At 35.6% G+C, this 24,661-nt stretch overlaps 1 protein-coding gene across 5 annotated transcripts in view; it reads left to right on the top strand.

The window, feature by feature from the left end:
- The first annotated feature begins 8,569 nt into the window (after positions 1-8,569).
- Positions 8,570-24,661, top strand: part of LOC124355306 (Down syndrome cell adhesion molecule-like protein Dscam2) — a 92,694-nt gene continuing 76,602 nt past the window's right edge. For 3 of the 5 annotated variants that reach the window (XM_046806398.1, XM_046806394.1, XM_046806393.1), the window contains exons 1-3: positions 8,571-8,792; positions 18,322-18,368; positions 22,670-22,730. In XM_046806398.1, coding sequence (XP_046662354.1) covers positions 22,682-22,730 — 49 coding nt within the window. In that variant the 5' untranslated portion in view covers positions 8,571-8,792; positions 18,322-18,368; positions 22,670-22,681. Of the gene's footprint in view, positions 8,793-18,321; positions 18,369-22,669; positions 22,731-24,661 lie in introns of all 5 variants that reach the window. The other 2 variants (XM_046806396.1, XM_046806395.1) reach the window with 1 other exon arrangement.

Genomic DNA, 24,661 nt, shown 5'->3' with positions numbered 1-24,661 from the left:
AAGAGCTTTTCTTGTAATCAAATTATTGACGTTGTACTATTAGAAAGTAACAGGGATCTGCCAGAGTAAAATCTACTGTATTAGGAATGTGGTCAGCTAAGAGCTTGTCTTGTAACAAATTATTGACGTTGTGCTATAGAAGTACAGGGATCTGCCAGAGTAAAATCTACTGTATAGAATGTGGACAGCTAAGAGCTTGTCTTGATAACAAATTATTGACGTTTGTTACTATAGAGAAGTACAGGGATCTGCCAGAGTAAAATGTACTATATTAGGAATATGTACAGGTAAGTAGCTTGTTATATAACAATAAAATTATTGAACGTTGCACTGTTGAAGTGCAGGGATCTGCCAGAGTAAAATCTACTATATTAGGTATGTGACAGCCCCTTTTTAAAAAAAGAGCTTTTCATATAACAAAAATTTATTGACGTCAATGTATATTGAAGTACAGGGATCTGCCAGAGTAAAATCTGCTATGTAAGGAATGTGAACAGGTAACAGCTTGTTATATAACAAATTATTGACGTTGTACCACTGTTGAAGTACAGGGACCTGCCAGAGTAAAATCTACTATATTAGAAAATGTGACAGCTAACAGCTTTTCATAAAACAAATTATTGACGTTGTGGTTATAGAAGTTCAGGGATCTGCAGAGTAAAAATGTACTATATTAGGAATAGTGACAGCTAAGAGCTTTTTCATATAACAAATTATTTGACGTTGTACTATAGAAGTACAGGGATCTGCCAGAGTAAAATCTACTATGTTAGGAATGTGACAGCTATAGAGCTTTTCATATAACAAATTATTGAAGTTGTTGTACTATAGAAGTACAGGGATCTGCCAGAGTAAAATCTACTGTATTAGGAATGTGACAGCTAAGAGCTTTTCTTGTAACAAATTATTGACGTTGTACTATAGAAGTACAGGGATCTGCCAGAGTAAAATCTACTGTATTAGGAATGTGACAGCTAAGAGCTTGTCTTGTAACAAATTATTGACGTTGTACTATAGAAGTACAGGGATCTGCCAGAGTAAAATCTACTGTATTAGGAATGTGACAGCTAAGAGCTTGTCTTGTAACAAATTATTGACGTTGTACTATAGAAGTACAGGGATCTGCCAGAGTAAAAATGTACTATATTAGGAATGTGACAGCTAAGAGCTTGTTATATAACAAATTATTGACGTTGCACTGTTGAAGTGCAGGGATCTGCCAGAGTAAAATCTACTATATTAGGAATGTGACAGCTAAGAGCTTGTCTTGTAACAAATTATTGACGTTGTACTATAGAAGTACAGGGATCTGCCAGAGTAAAATCTACTGTATTAGGAATGTGACAGCTAAGAGCTTGTCTTGTAACAAATTATTGACGTTGTACTATAGAAGTACAGGGATCTGCCAGAGTAAAATGTACTATATTAGGAATGTGACAGCTAAGAGCTTGTCTTGTAACAAATTATTGACGTTGTACTATAGAAGTACAGGGATCTGCCAGAGTAAAATCTACTATATTAGGAATGTGACAGCTAAGAGCTTTTCATATAACAAATTATTGACGTTGTACTATAGAAGTACAGGGATCTGCCAGAGTAAAATCTACTATATTAGGAATGTGACAGCTAAGAGCTTGTCTTGTAACAAATTATTGACGTTGTACTGTAGAAGTACAGGGATCTGCCAGAGTAAAATCTACTATGTTAGGAATCTGGCCGGTAAGAGCTTGTTGGATAACTAATTTTTGACATTTAAGGTTCAGCAAAGTGTGTTGGATTGCCTTTATTAGTACAAATTTTGAGCCTTTCACTCTTTGGTAAATCATATACGATTACAGCCGTCTTAATAGTCGGTTCACTTTGCACGGATGCCTTGCCTCGATCGTGATAGGATTGAGATTTCTACCAGAAGCTAAACAAATTCATTTCAGTTTTTGTTTCTCTTTTACCAACATTGTGTTGTGTATTGGGTATGGTAGTTATCGCAAGACTACCGAGTCAGGCAACGTTGAGCGTGGTTGCTGCTTGGATGGGTGACCGCTGAGCAATCCTGTCCTTGCAATTATCTCGGGCATAGGTATGGTTCGGAAGTCAATTCTACACCGTTGGGCCTTTTGGTTCCGGGGCTGTGTCAGAGAGGGCATCTTAGCTATAACTTAACCCAATAAAATAAGACATACCTTACCTTTCTTTTATCTTTTGAAATTGCAAAATAAAAAATACTTTGTGGTTCATAACAACTATGCAAATATCAGCATAATAGGTCAATACTTAACTTTAAAATTGGATAAACAAGGAAAATAAGTTGAAAAGTAGTGCCAACAAAAACGTACATAGATTTCTCTAAGAAAGCAAATGCACTATATAAATATTCAGTATTCCTCATACACTGAGTCATCCTATATACAGTGGTTCATAACACATGCTCAAACAAAATGAGATAATCTTACAGAATGATACATCGAGAACAAATTGGGCCAGCGTTAACCTACATTTAATCAAAGTATACCCGCGGGTACAGTTCAGAATAGTTTACGATTTGTGGTTCCGCCTTGCCAATAAGGTTTGGTCTGCTGCCAGCGCCCTTATATCTTGAAAGGCCGGCTACATGAATAAATTTCCGAAATGTGTTATTTCTAATTTACTATTGTGCACGATTAAAAATATCAATGACAAAGAAATTTTGTTAAATTATCTTCCTTGTTATTGACGTGGTAACCAAATAATATTTCGGCTATGCTATAACTAACTGTTGATTATGTACCTGTCCGTGAGAAGATATTATCCCCAATACTAAAATCTGTTGCCACTGTGATTGTGTGCTATCTAGCGGCATGCGAGGGAAACTTCAACTATAAATATGTTACAGGAAACTAATAACACGTGTTATACAAAATAACCTGAGGTAATAATAAACAATACTTAACATTTTAATACGAAGTTTATAAAGTGTCCAGGTGGATCTGCATGCACTCAAAGTATACCATATAGCGAAGCTTCGAACAAAACACGTCCCGACCATGAAGGTTATAAAGCGTCCCGATGGATCTGCATGCACTCAAAGTATACAGTATAGCGAAGCTCCGAACAAAACACGTCCCTCACTTGAAGGTTATAAAGTATCCTGGTGGATCTGCATGCACTCCAAGTATACAGTATAGCGAAGCGTCAAACAAAACACGTCCCGACCATGAAGGTTATAAAGCGTCCCGGTGGATCTGCATGCACTCAAAGTATACAGTATAGCGAAGCTCCGAACAAAACACGTCCCTCACTTGAAGGTTATAAAGTATCCTGGTGGATCTGCATGCACTCCAAGTATACAGTATAGCGAGCGTCAAACAAAACACGTCCCTCACATGAAGGTTATAAAGCGTCCCGGTGGATCTGCATGCACTCAAAGTATACAGTATAGCGAAGCTCCGAACAAAACACGTCCCTCACTTGAAGGTTATAAAGTGTCCAGGTGGATCTGCATGCACTCCAAGTATAAAGTATAGCGAAGCTCTGAACAAAACACGTCCCGAACATGAAGGTTATAAAGTGTCCAGGTGGATCTGTATGCACCCCAAGTATACAGTATAGCGAAGCTCTGAACAAAACACGTCCCTCATGAAGGTTATAAAGTGTCCAGGTGGATTTGCATGCACTCCAAGTATAAAGTATAGCGAAGCTCTGAACTAAACACGTCCCGAACATGAAGGTTATAAAGTTTCCAGGTGGATCTGCATGCACCCCAAGTATACAGTATAGCGAAGCTCTGAACTAAAACACGTCCCGAACATGAAGGTTATAAAGTGTCCAGGTGGATCTGCATGCACTCAAAGTATAAAGTATAGCGAAGCTCTGAACAAAACACGTCCCGAACATGAAGGTTATAAAGTGTCCAGGTGGATCTGCATGCACCCCAAGTATACAGTACAGCGAAGCTCTGAACTAAACACGTCCCTCACTTGAAGGTTATAAAGTATCCCGTTGGTGCATGCACCCCAAGTATACAGTATAGTGAAGCTTCGAACAAAACACGTCCCTCACGTGAGGGTTAAAAAGTGTCCCGGTGGATCTGCATTCACCCCAAGTATACAGTACAGCGAAGCTCTGAACAAAACACGTCCCGAACATGAAGGTTATAAAGTGTCCCGATGGATCGCATTTTTTGGGGTGTCACGGCATAAATCACCAGAGTAGGATAAATCGCGCGGGATACGGCCCGGTATTGGGAGTTCTACGTGACATCAGATATGCATCCTTCACTTTTACATACAAACCTGTATATCTGAACAGAGAGTGGCGATCTAAAATATGGTTGCAGTTTGTTTTTTGAGAATAAAATACCTGATACAGATTTACTCTGGAATATAATGTTCATCACCAGTTGGAATATGTTAAATTAATTCCTGTAGATAACAACGAGTGAATATTTTTATTATTACGTTCGATGATACGAGTAAGTGAAATAAACCAAATGAAGTATAGATTAGTTTTTAATCTTATATCTTCTATAGCACAATAGGTAAACATTTATTATATTTTCCAATTTTGATTGTTAAATTAAAATAGTCTTAGCACATCAAAAGTGCTATTCTAGTATTTCTAGTAAAGACGCAATCGAAATGTATATGCGATTAAAATATAAAATGTCTGTGAAAGTAAAATGTAATTTCGGTTTAAATTATAAGTAACACACAGAATTCTTGACTGTAATAATTTTTCATTCCTTGAACAAGGAATTTGTACACTTTCATCTATCTATTTCTTTTCGTTTATTATATCTCTATATTATATAGATGTTTCTTTAACATATTTTTAAAGCTAACCAACGAACATAAATCAAACCTGATAAACCTTTTGTGGACAGGATATAACAGTTCAAAAGTTGAATGGAATTTTGAAATATAAATTCAAAATATATACCATATAAACAAATTACTAAATAGTATTCATTTTTTGTTATAAATCAAATTTTTATAAACTGCAATCGAATCATCAGCAATACTATTTTTGGTTGAGATAGAAAAAGGTGGTTATCAAAAGAGTTAAAAATATGAAAGGATAACGTTCCTCCAATAATAATTTTGAACTTGTTACACGCTAAGTTTTACATGTATATATAATATATATACACCGGACTTTAGTTTAAAATGTTTTTCTTTTTTCATACCAAATATGGTTCAGTGAAAACGTCTTGTATTTATTCAAGAAATTTTTATGGAGGAAAGAAAGTGTATCACACTAATTAGACAAATCTCAATCCTTTGTTTGAAATTTGCTTTTGAAGATGTAAGAATTTGAAGGAAACATGATTGTCCGGACATTTGCCATCGCTCAGTGATAGAAGATTCCCTCGTCAATAATTATGGAACTTTTAGAACTATGCAATGGTTCTTCACTGTCTCTTATTTTTACCAATATATTTATATATGATCTTGACCAAAAAGCCTTAGCTTTAGCTCAGTTCAAACCAAAGATTTGGTGAAGGTATGTGGATGATTTTTTTTCTCTCATGGAGACACTAAATTAAATGAGTTTTTGAATCACATTAATAGTATTTCTCCTTCCATCCGCCTCAAAATGGAAGCGGAAGTCCAAAAAAAGCTTCCGTTTTTGGATGTGTGTCAATTAAGAGATAGGGATGAACTGAAGACTACTGCTTTTCGAAAGAAAACACACACAGGAAAAATATTAAAATTATCAATCAAACCATCAAACATCTTTCAAATAAGGAGGGGTCTACTCGTTATTTGATAGAGCAAAGAGCTTATGCTCAGATAAAGATGGATTCAAAGAGAAATTTAAGACAGTTGAATCAGATCTTAGACGCAATGGATACCCTCAATTTATAAGTACAAACGAATCAGAAGAATCATTCCTGAGTCAATAAATCTGAATAGTGATAAATATGAATTTTTAAAATCTCTTATGCGCCGGGATTATCGGAAATTAGAAAAGTAGGTATAAGTTATAACATTAGAACTGCGTTTAAAACACACAATATTCTGAGAAAAAGCTTCGTAAAAACAAAACAAAAAAAGGCACATAGGATTCCAAAAACTGTATTTTACTGTAGTTGCAATAGAGAATAGATAGGCTAGACCAAAACACCATTAAACGTATGAATTGGTATGAAGCAAACATAATACTGTATATCGAGAACCTCATTTCATTAAAAGGAAATTAATCGAGGCTTCGTACATTAAATTGGCAGACCAACCAATCAGTCAACCATCTGTCGAGATTAGGCAGATGTGGTTGCCAATTCTGAAAAATTAACAAAAAAGAAAACCAACAGTATCAAACAGATTAGATATTTGTAATAAACCAATGCGTGGTCACATGGCTTTAAGAAGTTTATCTATGAACCATTCGCAGGCAGGAGTTCAGTTCTTCAACAAATTCGATCAAAAATGCCACAATGCCTAAGGCACTAATAAATCATCTGAAAACCGTGCTAATCTCGGAAGCTTTTATAGTACATTCGAGTTCATGGCAAATGATTGGGGAACCACCTAATTGGCTGACCATGTGATTAGGGTGGGTAAATTATGTAATGACTGAGAATTTGGGTGAATGAAAAACTCTAAGTCTAAATGAGAAGCAAATGATGAATGCAAATTTTACTTTTAAATGTCGTGGCGATTGCGATGCAATTTGTATTGTTTTTCATGCAATAAAACCTTGAATTGAAAAAATTGAATCTAGAATGAACCAATAATAAAATGGCCCACTCGCGTCCCCACCTATTTCTTGTTTCTGCAGTGACGATTGCCATTAAGTATTGGCTCCTGGTCAGTCTTAGGTGGTTGGTGGGCAAATGGAGACCTACAGGGTCCTTTATTCTGCAGTTCAGTTTTAACAATTAGTGTTGTGTTTGTTTATATAAAGTGCACGTTTTAGAGTTAGTGTTGACACAAAACATGGTGATTATTACTCTTGTCTATGCGTGTCACAACGCTCTGCTAAAAATTGTTTATTTTTACCCGAATTGTAATCGTGTGTTAGGTTAGTTTATTTACCTGGAGAAGAGATCAGATTGGAGATCGAAACGTAGTGTTACTGACTTTTTGTATTACTGAACAATGTCAAATGTCCGGAAAAATCCTGTTTCCTTCAAACTGCCAGTCAATATTTGCTTACGTAAAACATGCAAGCAAGCGAATTGTCCCGTCTGAAAACATAGTCACATGTAAACATACAATAGAGTTGTCCAACTGTTCCTCGTCCAGCGTAACACTAAACAAATAAGTTACAGTCTGTAAGGTAGGAATAAATCAGAGCAAGTTTGTTCGCCAAGACACGGGTTAGCTTTCCGAACCGAGGGTCGCGACCCACTTCCCATTAGACCTCCGTCGTTTATCTTCTAGAATTAATAATAAGAGAGTCCGCAATCCTCGAATTTTAGATTGCTTCTGTGTACTATACTAGTAAAGTTTTATCAACAAAAAGACCAATGTTACAAAAAATCAGATGCCTTTGTTATAATTTAATAAGTGATGATTTGAAATAATAATAGTATTTCGGACATTAGGTTTTATTATATGTTACAAAATAAAACACTACGTTTCGAGTGTTCAAATCTACCCTCTTCTTCTAGTGTAAACAACTAAATACATAAACATGCAAAAACACTTAAAATCTATATAGTGTGGCAATCGTCTGCCACTCACTAAACCAAATTAACATTAAAAAAGTAAAGATATCTTATTTTACCAGGCGAAGTTAGGGCTAAGAAGCTCTCTCTAACACTTAACCTCGGAACCAACGGCTTATAGGTGACTTCCGAACCACCACCAATGGCAGGGCAGGCGGGATGCTTGCAAGGATAGGATCGCTCAGCGGTCACCCTTCCAAGCAGCAGCCACGCTCGACGTTGCTTGATCCGGTTATCTTGCGATAACCGTTGTACCCGCTTTACACTACGCCATTGGCTAAGTATGGGTTAATTCTTCAAAACGTAATGCCAACGTGTAACGATGGCAAATGTCTGTAATCTTAAAACCTTTACCAGATCTATACGTACGTAACGTACAGACCGGTCCTATTGTTGCTATTGTCTACGCAGAGCCCACTGGCCTGTGTAAGGATTTCAATAAACAAAATACGAAATAAAATTTGTGAAAATACATGGGGACCCTATAAACACATGTCCTTCAGTCTCACACCAGATTTGAACCTGCATTATCTCTAATTTCGATTCGTTCATACATAATACTCATATTTATCACACATATGTAGACAAACATGACCACTTGTAACAAAAAAGTTTCTTAACAGTGTGGAATTCTTAGAAATTTAACAAGTTGAAAAATAAATAATGCAGTCCAAGTTACGAAACGTTTTCTTTAGGTGTATAAATAAATATTTGAATAGCCACAGATTTATATTGAACGTGTTACATTTTTATATGTAAAAAGTTACAACGAGTTGCGAGATGAACTCGTGACTCTGAAGTGTGAAGCGAGCTGGCGCCCTCAGGAGATGTAACAGTCCCTTTACTCTAATTAGTGAAGTCTGTACGCGCATGTCCTCGTTTGTATACGCATAACATTCCGTGCGTGTGCAGTGGAATACGCTCAGTCTCCTCTCACTCGCGGTCTGAGCGTGACGCGTTCTCCTCCCCCTCTCCCCCTGTCGTCCGCGTGACACGATCTATACTCCGGAATATACAGGTTTGTCGTTTTATATAGTTTTTGTTACCGTAACAAAGTCGTTCACACTTTCTACTCCTTGTGCGGTGCGGTTTCTTATCACAAAACAAAAAGGTTTTCTTCCAGTTTGGTTCTCACTATCGACATGTAAGTATAAGGATGAACTTTTGTTGGCTGTTGTTGAGAAAGGTTATTTGTTCATAAACTAAACGAAATTGAACAACTAGTGTAATATAAATATTTTATTACTATCACTTGTAAAAAAATAAGTTTTTATAAAGTAAAATGTGTTGTCATACTTCTAAATTATTTCATACAGCAAATTGTAGTGAATAGGGGTTTGTTCCAAGATCTTCATCCTCGTGAGTGTGTTATATTCATAGTTGGATATTAAATTTAAAGAATCGTCTACCTTAACACTTAATATTGCTTTCGCTCGCTGTTTATTTTACATGGAGCCTTCTTTCAGAGTGTAAATTAAAAGTTCACTTCAAAAATAAAAGGTTTTCAGTAGTATTGTTGTAATATTTTTTTAGTGAAAGCAATTTTGAACGTAATGAGGATTACCTTTTGGGCAAACCGAAGACTCTAAACTGGTACTCATGCAAGTAATTTAGTTATATAGTTAGGTATTTTTACAGTTATGAATTATTTAGATTCCATACCAAGAATTTAATAAAATGTGCTTGACGCGATCACACACGACAAAATTTAGTTATAACACACATGTATTTGATGCACAATAGTCATATTGCATTTTTATTGTTTTAAACTGTATATAATGTTTTTATCTCTATATTTCTGGAATTCGTACCAAATGAGAATCAACTTTTATTCCGCGTATCATGTAATACATTTGTCTACTATATTTTTATGTTACCAAACAAATATAGGTTGTCGGAAAATAACCAAATAGGACATAGTTAATATATTGAATTTTGTACTAATAGCACGAAATCGGACTTCACTGTGTTATGATTTCCGTATTTATTGGCAAACGTCAGCGAAGCACATCACTCGAGGGTCTGGAAAAATTTTGTATGTCTCTCCGCACAATATCTCGAGAACAAAGTGACCTATATATACTTGCAATTTTGCATAAAGTTAGGTATTTTTACAGTTATGAATTATTTAGATTCCATGCCAAGAATTTAATAAAATGTGCTTGACGCGATCACACACGACAAAATTTAGTTATAACACACATATATTTGATGCTCAATAGTCATATTGCATTTTTATTGTTTTAAACTGTATATAATGTTTTTATCTCTATATTTCTGAAATTCGTACCAAATGAGAATCAACTTTTATTCCGCGTATCATGTAATACATTTGTCTACTATATTTTTATGTTACCAAAGAAATATAGGTTGTCGGAAAATAACCAAATAGGACATAGTTAATATATTGAATTTTGTACTAATAGCACTAAATCGGACTTCACTGTGTTATGATTTCCGTATTAAATTTATTGGCAAACGTCAGCGAAGCACATCACTCGAGGGTCTGGAAAATTTTGTATGTCTCTCCGCACAATATCTCGAGAACAAAAGTGACCTATATATACTTGCAATTTTGCATAAAGCTTAATTTTTATATCGAAAATATCGAGTTAGATGATGGTACGTATAACTTCATGGGATGTGTCTGAGTATTAGGGAAACATTTTTGTATTGGTCTTATGGGAGGCGATGATGGCAACTATAAAATACGGAATAAATAAACATGTTCTGCCGACTGCCAATGTAACGATGGCAAATCTTAAAACCTTTACCAAGATCTATACGTACGTAACGTACAGACCGGTCCTATTGTTGCTATTGTCTACACAGAGCCCCACTGGCCCTGTGTAAGGATTTCAATAAACAAAATACGAAATAAAATTTGTGAAAATACATGGGGACCCTATAAACACATGTCCTTCAGTCTCACAACCAGATTTGAACCTGCATTATCTCTAATTTCGATTCGTTCATACATAATACTCATATTTATCACACATATGTAGACAAACATGACCACTTGTAACAACCAAGTTTCTTAACAGTGTGGAATTCTTAGAAATTTAACAAGTTGAAAAATAAATTAATGCAGTCCAAGTTACGAAACGTTTTCTTTAGGTGTATAAATAAATATTTGAATAGCCACAGATTTATATTGAACGTGTTACATTTTTATATGTAAAAAGTTACAACGAGTTGCGAGATGAACTCGTGACTCTGAAGTGTGAAGCGAGCTGGGCGCCCTCAGGAGATGTAAACAGTCCCTTTACTCTAATTAGTGAAGTCTGTACGCGCATGTCCTCGTTTGTATACGCATAACATTCCGTGCGTGTGCAGTGGAATACGCTCAGTCTCCTCTCACTCGCGGTCTGAGCGTGACGCGTTCTCCTCCCCCTCTCCCCCTGTCGTCCGCGTGACACGATCTATACTCCGGAATATACAGGTTTGTCGTTTTATATAGTTTTTGTTACCGTAACAAAGTCGTTCACACTTTCTACTCCTTGTTGCGGTGCGGTTTTCTATCACAAAACAAAAAGGTTTTCTTCCAGTTTGGTTCTCACTATCGACATGTAAGTATAAGGATGAACTTTTGTTGGCTGTTGTTGAGAAAGGTTATTTGTTCATAAACTAAACGAAATTGAACAACTAATGTAATATAAATATTTTATTACTATCACTTGTAAAAAAATAAGTTTTTATAAAGTAAAATGTGTTGTCATACTTCTAAATTATTTCATACAGCAAATTGTAGTGAATGGGGTTTGTTCCAAGATCTTCATCCTCGTGAGTGTGTTATATTCATAGTTGGATATTAAATTTAAAGAATCGTCTAAGTTAACACTTAATATTGCTTTCGCTCGCTGTTTATTTTACATGGAGCCTTCTTTCAGAGTGTAAATTAAAAGTTCACTTCAAAAATAAAAGGTTTTCAGTAGTATTGTTTGTAATATTTTTTTAGTGAAAGCAATTTTGAACGTAATGAGGATTACCTTTTGGGCAAACCGAAGACTCTAAACTGGTACTCATGCAAGTAATTTAGTTATATAGTTAGGTATTTTTACAGTTATGAATTATTTAGATTCCATGCCAAGAATTTAATAAAATGTGCTTGACGCGATCACACACGACAAAATTTAGTTATATAACACACATATATTTGATGCTCAATAGTCATATTGCATTTTTATTGTTTTAAAACTGTATATAATGTTTTTATCTCTATATTTCTGAAATTCGTACCAAATGAGAATCAACTTTTATTCCGCGTATCATGTAATACATTTGTCTACTATATTTTTATGTTACCAAAAGAAATATAGGTTGTCGGAAAATAACCAAATAGGACATAGTTAATTATATTGAATTTTGTACTAATAGCACTAAATCGGACTTCACTGTGTTATGATTTTCCGTATTAAAATTTATTGGCAAACGTCAGCGAAGCACATCACTCGAGGGTCTGGAAAATTTTGTATGTCTCTCCGCACAATATCTCGAGAACAAAGTGGACCTATATATACTTGCAATTTTGCATAAAGTTAGGTATTTTTTTACAGTTATGAATTATTTAGATTCCATGCCAAGAATTTAATAAAATGTGGCTTGACGCGATCACACACGACAAAATTTAGTTATAACACACATATATTTGATGCTCAATAGTCATATTGCATTTTTATTGTTTTAAACTGTATATAATGTTTTTATCTCTATATTTCTGAAATTCGTACCAAATGAGAATCAACTTTTATTCCGCGTATCATGTAATACATTTGTCTACTATATTTTTATGTTACCAAAGAAATATAGGTTGTCGGAAAATAACCAAATAGGACATAGTTAATATATTGAATTTTTGTACTAATAGCACTAAATCGGACTTCACTGTGTTATGATTTCCGTATTAAATTTATTGGCAAACGTCAGCGAAGCACATCACTCGAGGGTCTGGAAAATTTTTGTATGTCTCTCCGCACAATATCTCGAGAACAAAGTGACCTATATATACTTGCAATTTTGCATAAAGCTTAATTTTTATATCAAGAAATATCGAGTTAGATGATGGTACGTATAACTTCATGGGATGTGTCTGAGTATTAGGGAACATTTTTGTATTGGTCTTATGGGAGGCGATGATGGCAACTATAAAATAGCGGAATAAATAAACATATTCTGCCGACTGCCAATGGCCGAGCGGCCTAAAAGTTGGAGCTAAGTCTGAGTTAGAGATAACGCAAGTTCGAATCCTGTCTGTGACCGCACTTTTTATCAGTACCATCAACCTTTTACTGTATCGACTCACCTCTTTATTCTGTTTGATAAGATCCTCGCACAGGCCAGTGGCCCATGAGGACGGGCAGAATAAGGCATAAAAGAGGATCGGCTTCTTCTTAAAAATATAAACTTGAGTTTCTCCTAAGAAAGGAATCGATCAACTTTACTAATTTTGTAGCGGATTGAAAACATACCGTAGTAAAAAATGTTCAAACCATTACAAGGTTTACAGGTCGTATATTTTAGCTTGACACAATTAAACGTCAAACTGTCATTTCTACATTATTCTTAAGGACAATCATAATGACAACGAGAATATTACAGAATACATAATACTTTAAACAACCTGAATTTTTGCATGAAACCTATTACGACACGTAGTATGACGTAATCTCGTATTATTATTATTATGTTTATGTGTAGTTTTTTATATGTTTAATTGATTTAAAGTACAAACACTAATATATTGATGGGAATAATTATTTATCTTGTTTATTTGATTTGATATTTATGGTTATAAAAAATGGGTGTTTTTCTGTGATGTTAATTTTTCTCAATGATCACATTGAAAAATAAACATTATACATTAGTATGTTTTAGTGTATAATAATACTCAATCCAGTCATAATATGTTTTAATATGGTCGAATGCTTTAATCAGTTTGAAAATCAAAGTTTTCTTTATATATTTCTGAGATGTTCATGCCTTTTTCCTTGGTTTCTCTGTTATGTAAATATAATATAGAAAATTGTGAAAATATGTAAAATTATGTTTTGTTACATGTCAAATATATATATATATATATATATATATATATATATATATAAAATGTTTGTTTTAGTTGTTTATCAAGTTTTTAATGTATTATGATACAATTTATTTGGAATTCAAATTTGGGATACGACTTTTAATCTCCACGTTTGTATTTTTAATTAATAGTTGTAGTATTTTTTATATGTTGTTTTCTTAGATTTTCCTCTCAAATAGGTTTGGCTAGAGGGTATAAAAATAACTGCATTCTAAACAAATTTTTATTCTTGAATAAAAAAGTTTGAATTTGAATTAATTTGTAACCAATATAATAGAGTAAAAATAAGTACCTCGGTCTTATTGTTATCTATTGTTTGTCAACAACGTTTCCAAAGTTTTTGTATTTATTTTGTCAAATAAAAGTTTATCTTATGAAAGAAGAAAAAAAGAACAATAAGATACTTGTAATGCGCATAGTATAACGTAGATTGTACGCTACTCAGAAAGCCCACGGTCAGTATAACGGAGAATGAAGTATTGCGCCTCGCCAGACTCACAGAGTTGCGAGTACGTGACCAGTTAACTTCTCAGAGACTCTGAGATTGATTCAGTTAAGTCCGACAAACAAACCCCTCTGTTTTGTAAAGTTTTCCCAACACTTTAGGCTTATAGTGGGGGCACTTCGTTTGTTTACCCGGCATTAGGGACTTCTTGACAGCGTACGACCCATTTTAGTGAAATACCTGAATGTTTTTACAATAACAAAATTTAATATTGATTAGGGATAAAGGTTTAGTACGGATAAAACAGCTGATATGCCAGATAACGTAAGTTAGCGTGTAAACTATTCACTACAGATCTGTAAACAAGTTATCTTAATAATTCTGGGTTTACTATCAAACATCTTATTTTCAGTTTTTAATTATCGGTAGCAAAATGATGTTCACTAGCAAATTACTAGAAATTTTTAGTTATTCAGTACAACAAATGAGTTTCTAGCTTTGCAGTTTAGTTTTTGTTTTTAAAGACCTTTTGTGCTCTGGCCACCAATTAGCAAGACAGAGTCCGTTTCCTTAAGTTATGTGTTATATAACACAGTAGTAAAGTTTTACAAAACTATATATAAACCTTATCAGGATTTCGGTGCTAAATATAACTAAATATAGCTAAATATACGTTTTCCCCCAATTTCTCTTCTGTAAAGTTAATTCTCAAGTTATTCTTGACAAAATAACTTCATGTTATCTCTGATAGCTTTGAGGGTTAAACTTAGGCTAATATATATTAAAATATTTAACTGAGTTTTCCCCAACAACACATACGAATGAAACTAATATATTTGCCACCGCAGCCGACACATGTTCCCTACATATGTTGATGTTATAACAGCAAGGTGGTGCCTTCCATAGCCATAGTGTTAATTATCATACACAACGGTACAATATTCACATTCCGTATTCAACACGTTTCGCCTCAAGAAATGCTCCTTTTTTGGTGGTAAATAAATATAATTCGATTTTCTTGTGAGATAACTTTCATGATTTAAAACATGTAACTTTTTACCACAGAAAATCCACCCGACACAGTTTTTGCGTTAATTATATTTTACACTAATATTCAAAACGTAAATCACTGCAAAATATTGCATTGTGCACTTTATTTGGTATAGAACTACAGGTACGTCACAGAAGTGTTCTATAGTGGTATAATAATCCTCAGAACGTATTGTGTTTCTAGTGGCGTTTTGTATAGAATTCTATGACATAAAACACTGTGGTGGTGAGGCTCATGAGAACAGATCCATTGTATACCGTGCACTACACTCTAGGCTGTATGTCGATATTACCTCCATGTAGCTTTGTGCAGCCTTTGCAACACGCCATTCATCCCACTGCGGTTGTGTTACAGTGTGGTGACACATACCGTGCTCTACACTCTAGGCTGTATGTCGATATTACCTCCATGTAGCTTTGTGCAGCCTTTGCAACACGCCATTCATCCCACTGCGGTTTGTGTTACAGTGAGGTGACACATACCGTGCTCTACACTCTAGGCTGTATGTCGATATTACCTCCATGTAGCTTTGTGCAGCCCTTGCAAAAAGCATTCAACCCACTGCGGCTGTGTTACTGTGTGGTGACACATACCGTGAACTACACTCTAGGCTGTATGTCGATATTACCTCCATGTAGCTTTGTGCAGCCCTTTGCAAAAACGCCATTCATCCCACTGCGGTTGTGTTACAGTGTGGTGACACATACCGTGAACTACACTCTAGGCTGTATGTCGATATTACCTCCATGTAGCTTTGTGCAGCCTTTGCAACACACCATTCATCCCACTGCGGTTGTGTTACAGTGTGGTGACACATACCGTGAACTACACTCTAGACTGTATGTCGATATTTACATCCATGTAGCTTTGTGCAGCCTTTGCAACACGCCATTCATCCCACTGCGGCAGTGTTTACAGTGTGGTGACACATACCCGTGAACTACACTCTAGGCTGTATGTCGATATTAACATCCATGTAGCTTTGTGCAGGCCTTTGCAACACGCCATTCATCCCACTGCGGTTGTGTTACAGTGTGGTGACACATACCGTGAACTACACTCTAGACTGTATGTCGATATTACCTCCATGTAGCTTTGTGCAGCCTTTGCAACACGCCATTCATCCCACTGCGGTTGTGTGTGTTACAGTGTGGTGACACATACCGTGAACTACACTCTAGACTGTATGTCGATATTACATCCATGTAGCTTTGTGCAGCCTTTGCAACACGCCATTCATCCCACTGCGGTTGTGTTACAGTGTGGTGACACATACCGTGAACTACACTCTAGACTGTATGTCGATATTACATCCATGTAGCTTTGTGCAGCCTTTGCAACACGCCATTCATCCCACTGCGGCAGTGTGTTACAGTGTGGTGACACATTACCGTGAACTACACTCTAGGCTGTATGTCGATATTACCTCCATGTAGCTTTGTGCAGCCCTTAACAAACCGTCATTCATCCCACTGCGGTTGTGTTACAGTGTGTGTGACACATACCGTGAACTACACTCTAGAAGTATGTCCAATATTACCTCCATGTAGCTTTGTGCAGCCTTTTACAACACGCCATTCATCCCACTGTGGTTGTGTTACAGTGTGGTGACACATACCGTGAACTACACTCTAGGCTGTATGTCGATATTACCTCCATGTAGCTTTGTGCAGCCTTTGCAACACGCCATTCATCCCACTGCGGTTGTGTTACAGTGTGGTGACACATACCGTGAACTACACTCTAGGCTGTATGTCGATATTACCTCCATGTAGCTTTGTGCAGCCTTTGCAACACGCCATTCATCCCACTGCGGTTGTGTTACAGTGTGGTGACACATACCGTGAACTACACTCTAGGCTGTATGTCGATATTACCTCCATGTAGCTTTGTGCAGCCTTTGCAACACGCCATTCATCTCACTGCGGCTGTGTTACAGTGTGGTGACACATACCGTGCACTACACTCTAGGCTGTATGTCGATATTACCTCCATGTAGCTTTGTGCAGCCTTTGCAACACGCCATTCATCTCACTGCGGCTGTGTTACAGTGTGGTGACATATACCGTGCACTACACTCTAGGCTGTATGTCGATATTACCTCCATGTAGCTTTGTGCAGCCTTTGCAACACGCCATTCATCTCACTGCGGCTGTGTTACAGTGTGGTGACACATATACCGTGCACTACACTCTAGGCTGTATGTCGATATTACCTCCATGTAGCTTTGTGCAGCCCTTTGCAAACACGCCATTTATCCCACTGCGGCAGTGTTACAGTGTGGTGACACATACCGTGAACTACACTCTAGGCTGTATGTCGATATTACTTCCATGTAGCTTTGTGCAGCCCTTGCAAACACGCCATTCATCTCACTGCGGCTGTGTTACAGTGTGGTGACACATACCGTGAACTACACTCTAGGCTGTATGTCGATATTACCTCCATGTAGCTTTGTGCAGCCTTTGCAACACGCCATTCATCTCACTGCGGTTGTGTTACAGTGTGGTGACACATACCGTGCACTACACTCTAGGCTGTATGTCGATATTACTTCCATGTAGCTTTGTGCAGCCTTTGCAACACGCCATTCATCCCACTGCGGCTGTGTTACAGTGTGGTGACATATACCGTGCACTACACTCTAGGCTGTATGTCGATATTACTTCCATGTAGCTTTGTGCAGCCTTTGCAACACGCCATTCATCTCACTGCGGCTGTGTTACAGTGTGGTGACATATACCGTGCACTACACTCTAGGCTGTATGTCGATATTACTTCCATGTAGCTTTGTGCAGCCTTTGCAACACGTCATTCATCCCACTGCGGTTGTGTTACAGTGTGGTGACACATACCGTGCACTACACTCTAGGCTGTATGTCGATATTACTTCCATGTAGCTTTGTGCAGCCTTTGCAACACGTCATTCATCTCACTGCGGCTGTGTTACAGTGTGGTGACACCTACCGTTATGAAATCCTTAATAAAAAGCATACAGTTCCCTTTAATGCCTTGGAGGTAATTTGAATTAAACCTTTGTTGTAAATTAAAGTTGATTTAAATTGTTTTTAATAAATGTTTTTTTGTTTCAGATAGCACCATGGGTAGCTCTCATCTCAACTCACGACATACAAGATAGGTAAGTGAACGTCTTCAAAATTACAATATCGAGCTGTATCAATCAGAGCATAGGAAAATCAAATATACCCAATGATTCATCTAACCCTTCCTACATCATTAAAGAAGTAACTTTGGTTGGGGTTGGCTTTTAGCTTACAACATTTCCAATGTTTTCATCCCACATTTCACCTACGATCAGATGTTTACACTATTTTACAAGTATGTATTGAACTCTCCAGAATATTTTAATGTAATATAATTAAACATTTTCAACCTTCTAATTCGTTTTGTAAACCAATGTATAGGTTACAACCCTAATCTTGGCTCTTTAGCAAAATATCTCATCGAGACTGGATTAATAAAGTTCAAAGTACTCCTTTACAAAGTCCTGGCTGAACTATAAATAACCAAACATATTTGACAACCAAAATAATTGCAATCCAAAAATCTCAAATTTAATTAAAAATTCAATGGTCAATTTTAAAGATTATAAAGTGGTTTAGGGGCCATTAAAGTTGGGAAATTACAAAGAACTAAATGCACGAGTCAAAATTATTAACAACCTCAAAATTTATTTCGGTAATCTCCATTTGAATGCATGTGTTTTAGCGTTACATGTTTCATAAATGAATACTGAATTTTCTATTTATATGACTAAGACACTGGCTGTTTTTAGAATACGTTAAAAAAACTTACACCACTAAAGAGTTTTATCTCTGGATACTAGTGGTTTGCATATATTTCAATAACAAAACTCGTCTTGATAGGTTATTTAAAAAGTAGTTAGCAATTACAACCTTATCACTCTACAGGAACTTCCATAAGGAATCACTCCAGTAGTTGAATGCAGAATATAATATTTTTACGCATCTTTTAGTGGCATACAATTATTTCAATTCAATGAGTAAGTATATTCAAAATCTGATGTATCATTTTCGTAGAAAACTCTCCCAAATTTTACCTATCAAAAAACTATCAAAGTAAGGAATAAGTAACAAACCTCCCACACTGACAAAAATAAGTGGTCTCCGAATCACTTGGGCGTTCAATTGTCCATTAAGGGGGATAAAACGATCAAGAAGGAGTTAAAGGAAGCTTTATCAGTTGATAGGGAGGGGGAGGCGTGCGGGACAGTAGGGGAAGGGAGTGAAAGGAGTGGTGGTGGAGTGGGTGGGGAGGGGAGGGGAACAATCAGTTAAGAGCAGTCACGTGCTACGTCAGTACAGCCTCTTCTCTTCTGTACGGTTTAGAGCTCTCCGCTCTCTGTTCTCTTACTTTCCTGCGATCTTTATCACAGGTATTGATAAAACTGAAACAACACAGTTTACGCTATCCGAAAGCGATATCAGAACATTCTTATCCAGATTAATTAATATGTGCTTCTTGGGTCTCGTTCAAGACACTTTGAAACCTGTGCTTTGAGGATTAATATATCTTTAGACACTCTTTCATGTCAAGATTCAAATTATTTATCTAGTATTTCTTTTTCAATTCAGTTTATTATACAAGGTAAAAGGAGTAAAGATGTCTTATTTTACCAGGCGAAGTTAGGGTTAAGAAACCCTCTCCTAACACTTAACCTGGGGATCAACGGCTTAAAGGTGACTTGCGAACCACCACCAACGACCGGGCAGGCGGGCTGCTTCCAAGGACAGGATCACTCAGCGGGCACCCATACGAGCAGCAGCCACGCTCGATGTTGCTTAATCCGGTTATCTCGCGATAACAGTTGTACCCGCTACACTGCGCCATTGCTAGCGTACCGACAATATAGGGCAACGCTAGGCAGTGTTTCTTGTAACGGGTTCTGTTTAGAGATAGAATGGCCATGAAGGGACATGTTTCATCATCGATCTCAATCATGAATGTATAAATCATGTTTCATGCAAAATGTAAAGTTTACAGCATAGTTTTGTTTTGATTTTCCTGGTTTATATGCTATTCTAATGACGAGTAGCATCGATGAACGGAGTCCTACAGAGCGACATTCACCATTATCGAACTTTGCCTTGTCCATTTAGAAACGACTTTTCCTGCAAAATGTCTAGTTTATATTTCAAAATTTGTTCTCATCATAGTTTGCAGACAGACAAATAGAGGAGAATTTTGCCAGCCTCAGATACGAGGCTTCGTTTACGCTCAGCCAGTGTTATGTTTGTTTACAAATTTTAATTCTGCTATGTCTCAATTAATTTAAATCTATTCTTGTCTTAAATAGTATTATAGAATATATTCCTAGTATGTGCTCCTGAGGTATTGTTGTAGAAAATTAAATTTAGGGTGTACAGGAATAGATTATTAAAAAAAGATTTTACATCTGATTTACTGGACAGTGTAGTTAAATTATTCTACTCCTTTATTTGATACTAAAATAAGTACGATTCATACTTTAATCTAAACTCATTCTTCCATATTGTTCTTAATTACATATAACTTCTTCTTTAATTATGTTTAAAACTCTATATCTATATGCAATGACTAAAATTTCCTGAATAGAAAATCTTTTACAGTATATGAGATGAATGTACAGCATTATAAAGCGATCTATTCGTGCTTCTCAGCGTTGATTTGGACAAAAACCTATGTTAGTAACGTTATATGGTGTATCCGGGCAATAGATAGTTTTGAAAGGATAGCATCCATTGCTCTGGGGTTTAGGGTAGTTTGTTTATTCAGTACAGAAGGCGAAACTAATTAAGACCGTAAATGTGTAATTATTTTTGAAATATAAATATGAAAAATAAATGAATCTGTTTCTGTAATGAAGTTATTGTCCAATGTGGCTTTTGAATAATAAACGATTCATTATTGTGTAGATTTATAATTGCGTCAGATCTACGGGGAGTTTTAGTTTCATATAACTAAAGTTAATTGTAATTAATAAATTATGAGTTGTACATTCAATAAATCCGATTAATTTTCTCTCATTATTGTTTCCCGTTGCTATAATATGCACGGTACTGTTGAATACCTTCCATTAATATTAATTATGTATTTGTTACATGTCAACAGGTAATATAAAAAGGTTTATTTATTCAAATCCTACCTTGTGTTCTGCTAATATAGTATAATAAATGTTTATATTTTATTTTAGTAAAATAACTAAGCGTAACAAATATGGTCGGATTTAACGTGTGATTATTATCTCAACATATAAGTAGCACAATGGAAAGCGATTATAGAATCACTAGTAATAATAATCCCATTTTCTATTTTCAATTTTCAATTCCTAAACAAGTTGTATAAATTGTATAGTCCACAAAGTTTACAGGAATATAGCCAAACTTGGATAATTGATAATTCTTTGTTTCAAGTTTTTGATACAATGAACATTTTCCGATCCCTCAACACTACCTCAACCAAGTAGGAGTACTTGTGTACGTGTACTTGTACGTGTACTTGTACGTATACTTGTACGTGTACGTGTACGTGTACGCCACACCACACCATGTATCAGGATTCTCTCAGCTTGCAAGCACAATTTAAGTTTATTACTCGTTTTATTCTCAAGATGTCCTATGGAAAGACATACAGACAAAATTATGTTACATCCTCCCGATAAGCAAAGGAGAAATTGTGTTAATCTACTAGGTGATAGACTTCAATAACGCTCTGCCAAATCCCGTGGTTCCTCATACACCGTTATAAAACTAACCCTTGTATATCAAGTAATGAAGCAAGCTAATAAAAAAATGTGTTGAATATGTTTATTGTGTTGAAGCTTGGTAATATTTCTAGTCTACATATGCAATCTTGCCACATGATACATTTACATTTTTGTTTAGTAATTTGACTTTCATAAATGTGTATAATAAAAATCTACATACCAATATACCAAAAGGGAATGTTGGGGTGATTCAGCTGCATATGGTAATAGGTCACATGTTGAAATATTATATTGTTCGTAGTTTATTTATAAATTTTACTTTGCGATTTTCTCGTTACCGTCACGATTACAATAAGGCAAATGTAAAGACTATTTATTTCATTAATTAATTGAGTAATCGTTCTTATTTTTTTAAATAAAATGGCATAGGAGTCGAGTTTAAAAGCAAAATTCAATCGAGTAATGAGAATTGGTCCATTTAAGCGATAATATTTGTGCCATGTCGATAAACAGACAGAGATGTTCAAGCCAAAATTTGTATAAATTGCAAACTGTATGTATAATTGTTATAATTGCATGTTCTTTCTAGCATTTACAAACTTAAGAGAATTTGACAATAGTGTTATCTTACACTTTAAAGTTACATGGTTAGAGGTTAGTCAGATTGTAAGTTATAGAATAGACTGTCTTTATTTACTTAGTAACTTTTCCAGGATGGAGACGCTATGAGTGCGTGGTCCCTCTGGAGCTGGACCTTCCTGCTCCTTCCAGCCGGTGAGTGATCACAGTCCTTTAATTTCATCATATACGTAATATCATATTTTACATCACATAATATTACACAACAGTTATAGGTAACAAATGTGTATATTTTTATTCGTATTAGAAACGATAATATTATGTAGTAAAGATTATGTACATTTAGAAACGATTCAGTAGCTTTCGGAATTACGGATTTATCTGACACAATTGTAATGTAATTACGGACATAACTAAGGAATTGTGTGGATAGGAATGCGTAGACTCTTTTTTACTCTTAGTAGCTGCCCAAGAAGATATATATTTCCTTAATTTATCGTTGTACGAATTGAGATGAAGTTGTTATAAAACAGTGTAATGAACAATTAATGTTTTTATATTCTAGAGAAGATGTGAATTATATATTGGTGAGTGAGACTTAATGTATATTACCTCGTAGCTAACCAGTTTTGGGACTTGGTGTCCAAGGAAACGACAAGGCCACAGCAAGAGTGATGGATAGTCACGATGTCCTGCGAGTCAGGAAAATAATTCGGCGTAGCTCTTAGTTCCAATTAGGAAAATAGTTTTAAATAAGTATAAAACAGGATATGGCATCAATTTATTTAAGATTGTAAAGTTTAGGATGGACTATCTCTCTTTCGAGAAATTTATTAAGTTAATGAAGTTTCATGTTGTGTAATTTACCCCTAACTTTGCTCAACTATTGAGCTAAGCAATGTATTAAACATTCTAACGAATTCTCGTACTAAAAATTACTAATGATTAAATTGTGTGACATGTTAAACAAATAAAGTACGAAACCCTACATGAAGGTGATGCGTTTATGGAAGATAAGTAAGGTCCATAATGCTGCAAGTCCTATTAAAGATCAAAAGGTTTAAATTTCAGTGTTGTAGCTTTTTGGAAATTAGGGAAGTTCCAGACATGTATAAGAAGCTCGCTTGTAATTTTTGGTACGTTTGTCAATTTCTAGTGAATCTGTTCCAGCTATATTTTCACAAGCATTAATTCATAACATACGCTTGATGCACGGTTATCGAGGACCAATGCAGATATTAATAAGTTGCCTGTAATTACATATAAAATATATAATTTGGATATTTTAAGGAGAAAATAGAATATTATATGCGTTATCACAGAGATTATAAAGACTTTTGAAGTCAGTGAACGAACATTGCCGGAAGCATACAGGGAAGAAAAGAGGGATAATACTGTAAGTAATAGGATAGCAAAGGAGTGGTAGTAAGTGCAGCATTACTTACACCTTTTAGCTTGATCAACTTCAACATATAAGCAGTTTAGACGAACTACCTGACGGACCATCCTTAAAGTCTTTACAGCTCTCGTCTTATTTAAATCCATCAATACAAATGTGTACAGCTGTGTACAGTTCAGCTCCTGCTTTTTATAAAAATCCAACATATGAGATGCTTACTTATGACAAGGTGTCAGAACACATTCTCGTGTTAGGGTTCGCTAAGGACAGAATGAAGGGACTTACAGACAGACGGATTAACGAACAGACACAAAATAATTTCTTTCAGCCCTTTGAAAGATCGGTTTTCCTTAAGTTCGTCCGAACTCAATAGAGGGACATGCACCCAAACCAAACTCGATCCTACGTCTATAGAAATGCAGTTTTATGTAACATTTCAAGATTGTAATCAAGTCGTTCACTATATATTACCCTTCATTGACGCTTAGCCAAATTGTGTGGACCAACATGTGCCATCAAACTCGATGTTATCTATAGTGAAATAAAGGATTATGCAAACCTTTAAGTCTGTATTTCAACCCTTTCTCAAGATATCAGAGGAGAAGTGTTGCCATTTCTAAGTGATATGTTTCACTAAAGCTTAGCCACAAAATCTGCACTTCGAAACTACTAAGTTCCAAATGAAGATATCGTTCATGAGGAAAATATATGATTATGAATATCATAT

Source organism: Homalodisca vitripennis, chromosome 2 (genome assembly GCF_021130785.1).
Source record: "Homalodisca vitripennis isolate AUS2020 chromosome 2, UT_GWSS_2.1, whole genome shotgun sequence".
Classification (NCBI taxonomy): Eukaryota; Metazoa; Arthropoda; class Insecta; order Hemiptera; family Cicadellidae; genus Homalodisca; species Homalodisca vitripennis.
This window is presented reverse-complemented; position numbering and strand designations above follow the sequence as displayed.